Here is a 14,106-nt window from a genome sequence, read left to right as displayed (position 1 = left end):
AGAGGACCTAAACTGTCTCCATTTTAAACAGAGGAGATTTCTCTACCCCCTGAACTGTTCAGTAGGGTTTATCCTTCTCAGTTTATCCCTTTGCAGAACCATACAGCCATCTCTGGAACTGAGTCACACAGTAGAGGTAATTATGGATGCGTATGCTTTGCATTTGGCAGTGGCGGCTCTTGTTGGAGCCTCCGTGGTGGCTGTCTCGGCTTATTATATGCACCGAAAGACGCTCACTCAACTGCTCGAGTTTGCCAAGACGGTTGATAGGGAGAAGGACGACGTCTCCGATGATGATTCGCCCCAGCATTTGAAGAAGCGGCATGGTGGTTACGTTAGGAGGAAAGGAGGGTATTATCGACGGGTTTCGTCGTCCTTGCCGGACGTCACAGCGATCTCTGTTGGGATGGACGGTGAAGAGAGGCGGAACGGACCCCTGCCGGTTGATGGTATTCCGGCCGGGTTGCCGAGGCTTCATACTCTTCGCGAAGGTATGGCCTTGGTAGACTTTTTGTCAGACTCGATGACTAAGCTCTAATTAGTTACTTATATTTCATTGTAGGGATGCAAAGCAGTAGACTTTGTTTATTCTAGGAGAATTAATTTTAACTTGACAGACGTTATTCGTTATGATAGGATTAGAGTGACTGGAGCTGCAATCTGCTATATATGGGATTCACATGTTTCCTTGATAATTGTATGAATCAGAGCAGTATTCTAGATCAATTTGTTCATGTGTACATGTAGGGTATTGGATTCGATGATGGGATTTCCTTCCTATGGCGTGTGCTAGAGTTCCCATACTTTGCTGGTAATAGGGTAAAGTGAAGTCAATTTGATAGGACTTGGGAGAATTTGATGCCCTTTCTCATGTGATGTAGACGTTGCAGCTGTCATCAATTTTCGTGTTCCTCTTTCACTTCTTGAATATTATGCGACAGTACTCATAACTGAAAATGAAGTATGATTTTACTTTTTTGTCATTGAACGACTATTTTCGTACTCATTGTCAACTCTGTTCATATAATTTGGAATTCAGTGCAAGTTTTGAAAATGGCTTTGCCTGTGCAGTCTTGGCAGATATCCATCAAGCATAAGCCTGTGTTGCAACCTTTAAAAACTTATTCTGATACTCCCTAGCAGTTGTTAGTACTGAGATTTTTGGATCCATAAGCTTGGAAACATCTGGGGCCATATATTCTGGAATAAAGACAAAGAATTTAATTACTGACCAATAATGGCCTCCCTGATTCTCATGAATTAAATCACTAACTTTAATAAATTGGCAAGAAGGAAAATAAAGTATGGCGAAAATAAACTGAAGCTTCATAATGATTGAACACTCTTTGCATATGTTTTTTAAATAAATTATTCTGAAGAATCAGTCTTCTTGAAGTGTACTCCTTTAGTGCCTGGCATGATAATTTTGTCAGCTATTTTTGATGATCATTGTGGGGAATTGTTGTTCCCAAAACTGAGATGGTTGCAATCCTTTCCTGCTTGTAATGTTTTAAAGGAAGGAATCTCTATGTTCCTGTGGCCAGTCTTTAGAGGCAGGGTGGGGGAAATGGTGGGCTGCTTGTGGGGAGGGCAGGGGGAGAGTGAATAGCTCATATCATGTGGTGCCACAACGCTTGCTCTTTACTGCATTGCCTTTTTAACATGTTCACTGGCTGTATAAAAACATGAACATGAATGGGTGAAGCATGAACCCTGTTGTTGAATGGTTCTGTGTCAATGTGTTTCACTGACCATATACTGTTACAGGCAAATCCGTGCATGCTGGTACTCCAAAGAGAAGTCTTTTAAGACCAAAATCTCCTAAATCTCCTGTTCCAAGTGCTAGTGCTTTTGAAAGTGTAGAAGGATCAGATGATGATGATATGACTGAGACTTCCAAACTAGATTTGACATATCTACACACAAATGGAAATGCTGTAAGTCTGTGATGCACTTGTGGGCAAGTGTACAATCGACAATTCCCTTTCTTGTGGCTTTAGTGATATCTTAGTTTCTTTTCCATTATTCCTTAACTGCATTTTTGTACATGAAAGGGTACAGAGGTGCGGCATATCGCATCTTTATTAAAGTAAGCCTAGCTGTAAGAGTAAATTGTTGGTTTGCCTGTGTGCAGGGGCCTGAAGGCAAAAACCCTTATGAGACTTTACCTGATAATGCTAATGCTAATGGAGAGAAGGTTCCAATTGCTGCCTCCAGTATGATTCGTTCTCATAGCATATCTGGTGATCTACACGGGGTCCAGCCTGATCCAATTGCAGCTGATATCCTGAGGAAAGAACCGGAGCATGAAACTTTTGCACGACTAAAAATTACTCCTATTGGTATTAAAGTTTCTCATTCTCTTGAATGTAATGAATTGCTGTATATAGGTTTTCTCTTGGTTCAACATACTGAATTCCCTTCTTTCTTTGATGTATTTAATTTTTTCTGAATTTAAATTAATTATAAAAGTTTAGCAAACCAGTGTTATGTTTTCTGTGTAGAGGATCCATCTCCTGATGAAGTGGAAGCCTATGTGGTTCTTCAAGAATGCCTTGAAATGCGAAAAAGGTATGTGTTTAAAGAAGCAGTTGCTCCATGGGAGAAAGAAGTTATATCTGACCCTAGCACTCCAAAGCCTAACCCAGAGCCATTTTTTTACACCCCTGAAGGAAAGTCTGATGTGAGTTCCTCTTTTATTCTAGTATTCCACCTGTCAAGATTAGGGTTTTCAAGGTCATCTTCCTTTTTCATTGATAAATTCTGATCTAATGTGCTGCAGCATTACTTTGAAATGCGAGATGGTGTTATACATGTTTATCCTAACGAAGATTGTAAGTAATTAAAGAAAATTTTTGCCTTATTTCTCATACTATGGGGCTTACTTTCAAGGGGTTACTCCTTCCTACATGTGTATCACGTATTTACTTTCCAGACTTATTCCTTATTTTTACATGTGTATCTGTATTTGCAGCAAAAAAAGAGCTTTTCCCTGTTGCTGATGCAACTACTTTTTTCACCGACCTGCATCACATACTTCGAGTAATAGCAGCAGGGAATATTAGAACTTTATGCCATCATCGGCTTAATCTTCTAGAACAGGTAACTACATGTCTTGATTGCTCATTTTGATTAATTAAATGCTGTCTAATATTTTCCCCCCTTTTGTATATGTGCATTGGCCAGTTATTTGACAACTTTTTGCATTGGAACAGAAATTCAATCTTCATTTGATGTTAAATGCGGATAGGGAATTTCTTGCCCAAAAAAGTGCTCCTCATCGAGACTTCTATAATGTCAGGAAAGTTGATACCCATGTGCATCACTCAGCTTGCATGAACCAGAAACACCTTTTAAGGTTCATAAAGTCAAAGCTAAGGAAAGAGCCTGATGAGGTGACTGTTCGAATCTATCTGTTTATTATTACGTTACACATGCTTCACGATATGTGTGTGTGTGTGTATGTGGATGTAATCAATAAAACTGGTGGTGAATTTATGGCACTGAACAATTAATCGTTGATCAGGTATATTTTATGAATTTATTAAACTATAAGGATTTGTTAGAGTAGAAAAAGTAATTAGTGTATTTTGAAAGAGTGTAAAAATTTCATATTTCTGAAGGTGGTCTATAGGGGTGTTTGTTTTACCATCTTAGAAGTACTTTCATACAAGTCAAGACAAAACTCCCCTCGCATATTTATCTTGTATATTATAAAATCACTTCCAAAAAGCTAATCCAAACACCCTTCTCTTAGGATGATATTTTTATTTTGCTTTGTGCGCATAAATTCTCACATGCTAGTGTGAATGAAAGGAATTTTCAATAGCCCAAGTAATTAGTGGTTACATTTTTTCCACTGAGGCTTCAGATCAGAATACCATAGTTTTGATTGTAATCATCAGTGTTGTCAATGATGTGTTGTTTTTGGGCCCTCCCACTACAAAACCATCTGAGTCATGGTAGCACCATCATGGTTGCTATGGTTGTGGTGGCTATCATCTAGTTGTTTTTAATTCTTGCTGCCAAGGGCCACCATATGTCCTTGACAACACTGATTGTCAAAATATTATTGACATGAATGTTACCAGGTATGTTAAGGACTATATGCAGATGTTTAAGTAAAATACACAGCATTATATTGTGATATTTGGATTGCAGATTTTATGGATTGTAGATTGAGGTATCTAATATGCATTGCGTGATGCTAGAAAATTTAAAATTTTTTCAGGTTGTAATATTTCGGGATGGGACCTACTTGACCTTGAAAGAAGTTTTTGAGAGTCTGGATTTAACTGGGTGATTATCTTTTCTTTTCCCCTGAAACTTCTATGATAGTTCTTATAGTGATTTTAAGTGAATTGTAACTACAAGTTGCTGTTTATAATATTTGTAATATTTTTTTGAGCAGATATGACCTCAATGTTGACCTTTTGGACGTTCACGCAGACAAGAGTACATTCCATCGGTTTGACAAGTTCAATTTAAAGTACAATCCATGTGGTCAAAGTAGACTTAGAGAGATATTCCTTAAGCAGGATAATCTCATTCAAGGTAATTTCTTTTGTTATACTGCCATTGAATTCCTGTTTTTGCTTCTAACCACACTGGAGAAATTACTCTATGCCTTCTCAAACCCTCTTAGTTGATTTATCAATTGAAATTTGCTTCAAACGAGGTCTCACCTTTGTGTCATGGATTCCACCGGTTCATTGACTTTTATAATGATTCTTTGACCTGTGGGATTTAAAAGCACTTCTGGAAAGTTTTCCCTTTCAATGTCAACTGCCACCTGTGATTTAATAATGAAATGGGAGAAGCACTAAAGAAAAAGGCTTAAAATGAGTGACTTGTCAAAGTGAAGGCACTTTGAGAGGCTTTTTGTGTGATTGGTTTTCAACAGAGGCATCTTTTACTTACGTAAGCCTGTACTGTTTTCTTCCATCAATCAGGTCGTTTTCTTGCTGAGCTGACCAAGCAAGTGTTTGCCGACCTTGATGCAAGTAAATATCAGGTGCTTTCTTGCGTCCATGTATATTTTTTTGGTCGCTTTTTCAAATGGATTCTAGATTGTTATTTTAAACACTAACCAATCAGGCATTCTTTGATTATTTTCACTACAGTAGAATAATAGAATCTATTGTTTAGTGTACATTTATTTACAAGAATTTCCAATTCCTTGCTCGTGCCTTTCCTATACTTATTATGTGCTGATATGGGTACAGATGTTTATTAACACGTGTCTTTCTGTATTTAACTTATTAACAGATGGCTGAATATAGAATATCAATATATGGCAGGAAGCAAAGTGAGTGGGACCAACTAGCCAGTTGGATAGTGAACAACGAATTATACAGTGAAAATGTGGTCTGGTTAATCCAGGTATTTGAATTTTTTTTTCCCCAAAAAAATTTCAAAATAGTCTTTTGTGCATAATCATTACTATGTCAACCATCATGTCATTTTCAGAGTTTTGGCTTCATATAATGTAATTTAAGCATGAAGAGTGCAATTTCACTTAGTTAACAATTGAGAATCGTAATGTCCTTGATGCCACTCTTAGGAGTGCTGGGTAATAGTTCTGGAGATTCTTCAATTTTGACTACATGTGCTGTAAGAGATTGTAATCTGGCAATTGATGTTTATTATTTTCAAATATTTGTTTTGCAGCTTCCAAGATTATACAATGTGTACAAAGAAATGGGAATTGTGACCTCATTCCAGAATATTCTTGACAATATCTTTATTCCACTTTTTGAGGTTACTGTGGATCCTGATTCACACCCTCAGTTGCATGTGTTCTTAAAACAGGTGTAGTTTTTACTACTGTTTTGATTGCATTTTTGTTATAGTTTCTGCCTACGATTAGCTGGTGGTAGTTCCGTGTTCTACCATACACTTGAGAAACATCCGAATGAGTCGTTGATAGTTGATTTTTCATTCTTCTTATTCTATGATGATTGAATAATGATGTAATATTTGGACTCACACACACACACACACGCACAAAAAATCCAAATGACGTACATAAATGACATCAGTTATGGGTATTTTTTTCCTTGGGGCATTATGATGCCATTAAATGTATTATGCACAAGTCAATTTTGTTTTTTCCAAATTTCTTAGACGTGCCATAAATCTATTCAGTGCTGGTGGCATTTTGCAGAAGCCCACAAGGGACAGAAATCTAATATTTACTTCTGACATAGTGCTTTGATCAATTGTGTTTGTATCATGCATATTTGTTTGTTTATTTCTCTTATGTAGTAGCTCATTATCTTGCTGTTTACCTTTTTCTGGACATGTTTTAGGTTGTTGGATTGGATTTGGTGGATGATGAGAGCAAGCCCGAAAGGCGGCCAACTAAACACATGCCTACGCCTGCTCAATGGACCAATGTTTTTAATCCCGCATATTCATATTATGTGTATTATTGCTATGCAAATCTTTACACCCTAAACAAGGTGTGTCATTTTTTTCCTAATAGAAGTTTATACTTGTCAAAATCTAGGCGCCTGGTTATTCACTACCCCTCCCTTAGGGAAAGACAAGCTGAAGTTAATGAGGGGAAAAAAGAAAGAGAAAATCAGCAATGTGCGGGTCCCTTCCAAATTTCTGATATATGTGACACAAGTTGATTTACCATTGATGTGGGTTATGGAGTCCTGTCCTTTGTGATGTTGCTTGCTTCTCTCATCAAGTGACCATAGACCCCATTTAATTGCTTACTTTGAGATGTCTCTGCATATAACTTAATAATTACTATCTGGATCTCCTTGGCTTTTGTTCAACACACAAATGTTGACCTAATATGTGATATTTTCTCAGCTTCGTGAGTCAAAGGGAATGACAACGATCAAATTCCGTCCACACTCTGGAGAGGTAATTAATTATGGGAGCATATTTTTGTTTGGTTCGTTGTTGTATGGGTACCTGATGCATCATTAACGTATTCAGGCTGGTGATATTGACCACCTTGCTGCAACCTTTCTTACTGCCCATAACATTGCACATGGAATCAATTTGAGGAAATCTCCTGTGCTTCAATATTTGTATTATCTAGCTCAGGTATGCCCAATTAGTAACTAAAATTAGTAACTAATTACTTAGTTGGGTTATATGCCGTGCTTAATTGTCTGTGGTGGAATATTTGCAATCAGATTGGGCTAGCAATGTCTCCTCTGAGCAATAACTCCCTGTTTTTAGACTACCATCGGAATCCTTTGCCAATGTTCTTCTTGCGTGGGCTGAATGTTTCACTTTCTACTGATGATCCCCTCCAAATTCACTTGACCAAAGAACCATTGGTTGAAGAATATAGCATTGCTGCTTCTGTGAGATCTCTCTCTCTCTCTGTGTGTGTGTGTGTGTGTGTGTGTGTGTCTGTGTGTGTGTGTCTGTGTGTGTGTGTCTGTGTCTGTCTGTCTGTCTGTGATTGTGAGTGCGTGTATATGGCACATAAGGATACAATACTTACATCAATGAGACAATTTACGCACAGGTTTGGAAATTGAGCTCATGTGATTTATGTGAGATTGCCCGTAATTCAGTTTATCAATCAGGTTTCTCACATGCCTTAAAGGTATACTTTTAATCCTGACTTTGCTCCTATTACCCTGAATGGAAATTGTGTAGACGTAAACCATGAAATACTCAACACCAATGGCACATACGGTAGAAGATATAAAAATTAGAAATTTTCTTCATCAAATAAACTTGTTTTAAATTTTCTTTGAAACATTCTTAGGCAGTGCGTTCTTAAGTGTGGTTGTCATGACTCATATACGTGACTCCCAAAGTGATGTTGCTACATGTTGGCAAAATGCTGTCTGAGTCTCCGAGATGAGCATGGCCCAACATGCACCATTGCTATCAATCCCTATTAATGTGGCATTCAGTCCATGCCATAAACTTTATAACTTGAATTTTAAAATTGCAAAAATTTGTCTGATTACATGGATAATGCAAAAAAAAAAAAACTTAAAAACTAACGATTTCCTGTATCCTATGGTATAATTATTTATGTTCAATGGAATATAGGGTTGACCCTGAGAAGTTGATAGCTGCAGAATTAATTAATTTTTTTGGGGGGCTGGGGTAAGTAAGTAATTGGTATCTGTTGTTTCTGTTAGATGTTTTAATGAGAAAATTGATATCATTATGCGTAGAACATAAACTGGGTAGTATAAGAATCAGGCTTATACTCTATAGAGAGTATTAACATATCTGCATAATTGAATTAATGGGTGTAAACAAGCTGCATGGATTGTGGTAGTAGAAATTTTATGGAAATGCAGAATGCGTTTTAATCTGTTTTACTCAACTCATCATCTCATTGTTTCAGTCTCACTGGATTGGTAAAGGGTATTACAAGAGGGGGCCGAGTGGAAATGACATTCAAAAAACAAATGTTCCACACATACGATTGGAATTTCGAGATACGGTATGTTGAATCACCACACATAACATCTTCCATGGTGCTAAATTTTATGTAATGATAATTTAAAAATATCGAGGCTATATATCCCGGTAAGGTTAAATCATGCGTCCAAACAGAGAGAGGTTTAGCTGGCCTTCAGTAACTCTTTAACTTCACTTCTTGAGCCTTTTAAACAATATTTTTCTTTAGTTAAAGGATTGCGACTGTTCGCTTTAAAAATTTCAATAAGCTTGGTCATCCAAAATTACAGGCGCATCATGATTGATAATGCTAGAATTGTTGGATTATATTTTTGGAGCAAATGGAAACCAAATTTCTGTGTGCTTGCAGATCTGGAGAGAGGAGATGCAACAGGTTTATTTGAACACAGCGATTATCCCTGAAGTAGTAGACAGATGAAGTGGCAGCAGGCACGTGCTAGCAATACTTGGAAAAATCAAGTTATAAACAGGTTCTATTTCTTTACGTTCTTTCCAGGCCTGGCCTACTCAATTCTAATAGAATCGAAGGGCCAAGCTAGTAAAAACGGCAGCCCATTTTTAAAATCAATATTTAGTCCAGCTCCATTTGTCTTTAGGTTTTTCCTTTTTGGGGGAAAAAAAACTATTAAGGGTTGGGTAGGCTTGAGCTAGGATGGCGCATGCCCTTACGGCCTTACAAGTTCTTTTAATAAATGATTAGCATTTTAGAAGCACATATTTAAGGTTTGGCCTAGGGTCAATCTATCTTGGAGCTTGAATAGGGCTGAGCTGGGATGATTTATTGAGGCTATAGGAACGTCTCACCCTAGAATTTAAAACTTATAGAATTGGCATCCAAGAATCTTAGTTATTGCTGATGCTTAATTTTGCAACTCTTTTCAATGCCAGGAGGGTGTCTTTATTTGGGGTTAAATAACAACTCAAGATACCTTTGTAATATTGAAAGGATCAGATTTTTATTCTTAGAGTTGAGAAATTCTATGGTTCTTGATTTCAAGTGTCATTTTTCCGTGCCTTACTGGGAAAAGTGCTGGCCTTGTAAAGCTTAGGCGTTGCTTTCAAGAGTCTGGTTAGTCACCTAAATAATGCCCTTTCTTGCATCCTGCAAATTTTCATGTGCTCAGTGTTGAATGTGCCTCATCTTGGTCAGGTACAAAAGTGAACTTTACATGCTGATGTAGCATCAAAGATGTTACACTTTGGAGAACCCTGTCTAAGGGAGGGCATGGCACAAGCTAATGCCGAGACAGTCGCAGCACCAAGTTCAACGACCAGATGCATAATAGCATACATGAGTCACCACAACCGGGCTTTCAGCTTCAGGCAAAAATGTATAGCTACGAATCAACGTGGCCCTACTGGGTCAATTGGTTCCTTGTATTCATTTTGGTAGAGTTGAAGCTAGGATTACCAAATAATTTATGCATCGAGCTAATGATGCCTTCTGCAGCTTCGAACATAAGACATGCACGTGTCATTACCTTTTAAAAGTGAGGGGAAGCTCTGAAATTTTGATTATTTTTTCTGTTCAAATACGCTTTCCACACATGCATGACAAAGTTATACGGTGTGATATAGAGTGGGAAAATATGAGTGTCATGATTGAACAAGCTTTTCTTCCAACGACAAGCCTGCCAAAGGATTTGGCAGTTCACAGCAATATTGTGAAAATATTTGAATGTGAATCAAATTATAATCTTAGACCATCATTTTAAAAATAATTTTATGATATATAAAACAGATAAAAAAAATGTCTTGATTTACGAAATAAATATTTTTAGAAAACATTCTTGGGATATTCAAACGCCGTGAAAAAAAAAAAAAGGGTTCTACGTTCTCGTACGTCTTTAAACTATTGTTTCAGAAGATTTGCATAACTACAATCCACGGCTCAAATTATCATAGGGCAAGTGCCTGTTTGTTGACACTGGAATTATGGTTCAGAGAAATTAGTCTTATTCTCGCACTGAATGACTAAATGTTCGATGCGTACTTGTTTGTAACCTCCACTCGCTTTCAAGCAATTCGATATGGATGATTCACTTATTTCACTTGCACCATAACTGGGTCGGTAATACGAGTTGACACATCCAGAAATTATAACATTATACATCTTCAACAGATTTACACTTACTCCACACTATTTGCCAGCCCTTGCTTCCCTTGATACTATAAGTTGCAAAAGACAACTACCAGATTACCAAACATTTGATGAGCCCAAACAAGAAATATAATGGAAGTACAATTAATCTTCGCAGAAGTAAAACTAAGACAGCAGACGCTAGAATTTTGCTTAGCCAAGTGTGACAGACTACATTGAAGAACCACTTCCTTTTGGTAGATATTGGGCATGTCCACATGACCTCGTCTGCCTCCACCGCAGAGATCATCAGTACCCTGTTCTGTTGTCCTCCCGATCCAAGATACAGCAAAGCCATTGGTTCTCATTCTGGAAGCAGTTTTAGAAAAAGAAAAAAAAATGTTAAAACTTGGCTAAATTTTACGTCTAGTCCACGTGCTTCAGTTTCAGTAAGGGTGCAACCGAACTTTCACGAGTAACAGAATGCAGAGTTGCCTGAAACTTCATGGTCCAACAAAAATCTTAACCACAGTAGAGTGGCTAACGGACCGTTAAATTTTGGACAGCCTAAACCTGAAGGGCGTATGCACGCCATCAAGAGTGCTCTGCCAATTTACTGAAATCCAGGGCTAAATTTGCAATTAAGACAACACTTGGGTGGCCTGATCAATTAAGGTAGAAGATTAAAAATTAACAACTATACACAACCTCCATATTTTTTTGATATGTCCTTCATCTGCTCTGCTAGCTCTTGCTTCTTTTGTGTAGCTGTCAAGAATAGATGAACACTTGCGTCAGACTGACTTTGGGCCAACAAAATACGACCTTTATCATTTTGATAATACTACCTTTATTTGTAATGTCTTCAATTCTCTTAGATGTTTTCACTGCAAACCTCTGGAATGTGGGGCTGATAAACCACAAGAAAACATTATCAGTAGTGTAATATAATATCTAAGAAATTCAAGATATAGAAACTAATTCGTTACAAAATTGAAGTAGCAAAAGATTAGACCACCAATGAACCCAGACAGCAAGAACCAATACTGCTTGTTTTTAAACTCAGATCAAGACAAGAACAAATACAAGGCCTCATTTCACATTCTGACGTACCTCAATTTTATCTAGCCCTATTTCATAGTTTAGCTTTGTTTCTTACTGGCCATTGTATTGGCATAAAGAACATCACTCAGCTCACGGTCAATAGATGAAAAAAATGAATCAGTAAAATAATCATAAATTAAAGGGGGGACGGGAGTGGGGAAGCCTCAGTCCTTTGGACGATAATTCAATTTCATCTCAGCAATCATTACAAGCCTACGAATATGGCGACATCACTGGCAAATGGTAATAAAATAATTACCAGAGATAAGCAACAGCTAGAAATATAACAAAATAAATGCATCCAATACACAGTCAGTGTATGAAGAAGTGGATCAACAAAATCAAAAAATCAGAATGTAAAGCCTCAGTCTTTTGAATGACGATTTCATGTCATCTCAGCGATCATTACAAGCCTACGAATGGAGACATCATCGGCAATTTGTAATAGAAATATGACCAAAGACTCGCCATGGTTAAAATCATAAAGAAATAAATGCATCCAGACAGTAACTAAAAATCTTACATTCATACTCAGAATGACCCGTAAAATTTCATATGCATAGTTCAGTTTGAGAACTCATCCAAAACTGATTATCAGGCACACATTGAATAGATGCTATGCATTTTCATAGAAACAAAGTACATAGAGCCTCAGTCCGTTGGATGTTAATTCTTACAGTCATCTCTGCAATCATTACAAGCCTACGAGAGTCATCATAGGCAATAACTAATAAAAATCAGTTTCGTTTAGACAAGCTGACCATTACAATTTCGTTTTCTCTAAATAGCAAGTATTTTACGATTGCGCTTGTAGCAGGATGTCTCAAACTCCTAGACTTCCAGTGCAATCACGTTGCCCTGGAAACCATAATTCAGGACCTTGACACTATCTTGCTTCAATTGAACGAGCCACCCAGGAAATAATTTTCCCGGTGGCCAGAGAAAGAAGCTTGAAATTAAATAAACACACACTGTACCAACCAAGAACAAAAGACTGAAAAGAACGAATTGAAGTTTAAAGGAAAAAAAGGGTTAAGATACCTATTGGCAAGACCGTTCACGACCAATTCATTTACCACGTAGGAGATTACCCTGTGCATGAAATTCCCTCCACCCGCCATTTTTGACCCAGCTTACACCGCAGCTGCGCTATCAGAATAAGAGAAAGGCATATAAATTGCTAATTTCCCGATAAAACATTGCAGAAATATATAAAGATTCCAATGTTATCCTATACAATATACATATAGGAATCAAATCAGTGGGATCAAACCATAAATCGAGGGCTGAGATCAAAATACATTTGTGAGAGAATGGAACCTTCACGGCAATGTTGTCAAAACTGAGCTGCGATGAGAACTTGAAAGGAAATATATCAAACGATAAAGAAATAGTTAGCGCAGATATTGGCACCTCAAGCTTCAGGAAGCGCACACAACGCGAAACAAAAAGCGGAGGCTTCCATATATAGAGCCAATCGAACAGGTTCGAGGTGTCAAGGGTTTATCGCAATGCATTGTGCGAGTGTAGGGTTTATGAAACCCAAAAACAGATTTGACCCAAAAGATAACCCAACTCTGGTAATCCCTTTGGGCCGGTAATGTCAAGTCTTTGAGATAAAGTGAAATTATCGACGAAAAATAGAAATATATCTTGGATCGATAGATAGAAGAGTGTGTGTGTGTGTGTATGATATAATTTAAAATTAGAAATTTAATATTAAATTTTTAATTTCTAAATTTATTGTGATTTTTAATTCATTAAATCAAATCATTAAAATCCTTAGAAGGTTCTTGTAATTTCAAATGAATAGCTTTTAAGTTCTTTCACTTCTCATTTACCATGTTTTGTATTTTTAAATATTTTATTTTTTCTAACAAATTAGGATATTTATATTAATCAACTAATAGACTATATAATTTTTTAGGAAAAAAATATTTTTCCTATTATATCAGAAAGATATATATATCTGTTGAATAATGAAAGGTACCGTCTATTTTTTTTTTTAAAGAAAATTTCTTCTATCATTTTCTATATTATCTGCCTACAAAATTGCGGTCTTCAGTTTTTAAATTTAAACAAGTTGATTTTCTTTGTTTTGTTAGGAGTCTCATTCATTATACAGCCACTTGGTTTGAGCTAAGTAATTTGGAGTGGAAGAATTTTGCTCCCCTCTTCTCTAATTAAAACAAAATGAAGGAACTGAATAATTAAAAAAAAAATATTATATACAAGGTTAAGGACTTAAGGTCATTCTTTTGAAATGCTTTTTTTCCTGTTTATAAATCAAGTTATTATATTTTTTTTAATTCAAAATAAGCAAAAACTCAGGTTGAATTTTTTATATTTATTATGTCAAATTCTCTAATAATATATAAACATGTATCTTTTCTTTTTTTTTATGTCGATTTATAATTAAATGTTAATACTTTAAAAATACAACATATGATTATAAGTGATTGAAAAACTTGACATAATAAATAGCAAATATTTACATCATG

General features: G+C 36.5%; 2 protein-coding genes across 8 annotated transcripts; one reads left to right on the top strand and one right to left on the bottom strand.

The window, feature by feature from the left end:
* Positions 1-9,683, top strand: LOC114722587 (AMP deaminase). 4 transcript variants are annotated; one of them, XR_003738171.1, is made up of 21 exons: positions 1-491; positions 1,768-1,937; positions 2,135-2,342; positions 2,505-2,683; positions 2,783-2,834; positions 2,975-3,102; positions 3,216-3,395; positions 4,232-4,299; positions 4,412-4,554; positions 4,953-5,014; positions 5,269-5,382; positions 5,671-5,811; positions 6,312-6,464; positions 6,829-6,882; positions 6,958-7,068; positions 7,161-7,334; positions 7,502-7,582; positions 8,345-8,443; positions 8,771-8,891; positions 9,420-9,490; positions 9,572-9,683. XR_003738171.1 is itself a non-coding variant. In XM_028908663.1 (19 exons), exons 1-19 carry the CDS (start codon positions 143-145, stop codon positions 8,837-8,839), a joined length of 2,535 nt encoding a protein of 844 aa, XP_028764496.1. In that variant the 5' UTR covers positions 1-142; the 3' UTR covers positions 8,840-8,893. The 4 variants fall into 4 exon arrangements, 1 of the variants encoding a protein (XP_028764496.1); XR_003738170.1 differs by having other exon boundaries at positions 9,310-9,490; XR_003738172.1 differs by lacking the exon at positions 9,420-9,490.
* Positions 9,684-10,435: 752 nt separating this feature from the next.
* Positions 10,436-13,044, bottom strand: LOC114722590 (uncharacterized). 4 transcript variants are annotated; one of them, XM_028908665.1, is made up of 5 exons: positions 12,907-13,044; positions 12,647-12,754; positions 11,350-11,411; positions 11,210-11,269; positions 10,436-10,870 (listed from the first exon to the last, which is right to left on the bottom strand). In XM_028908665.1, exons 2-5 carry the CDS (start codon positions 12,724-12,726, stop codon positions 10,866-10,868), a joined length of 207 nt encoding a protein of 68 aa, XP_028764498.1. In that variant the 5' UTR covers positions 12,727-12,754; positions 12,907-13,044; the 3' UTR covers positions 10,436-10,865. The 4 variants fall into 4 exon arrangements, with proteins under 4 accessions (XP_028764498.1, XP_028764499.1, XP_028764500.1 ...); XM_028908666.1 differs by having other exon boundaries at positions 12,647-12,749; XM_028908667.1 differs by having other exon boundaries at positions 12,926-13,044.
* Positions 13,045-14,106: the final 1,062 nt, after the last annotated feature.

This window comes from Neltuma alba, unplaced genomic scaffold, assembly GCF_004799145.2.
Source record: "Neltuma alba isolate B1F8T4 unplaced genomic scaffold, ASM479914v2 tig00012097_pilon, whole genome shotgun sequence".
Classification (NCBI taxonomy): domain Eukaryota; kingdom Viridiplantae; phylum Streptophyta; class Magnoliopsida; order Fabales; family Fabaceae; genus Neltuma; species Neltuma alba.
Note: the sequence above shows the minus strand (reverse complement) of the source record. Positions and strands in the feature narration are given on the sequence as shown.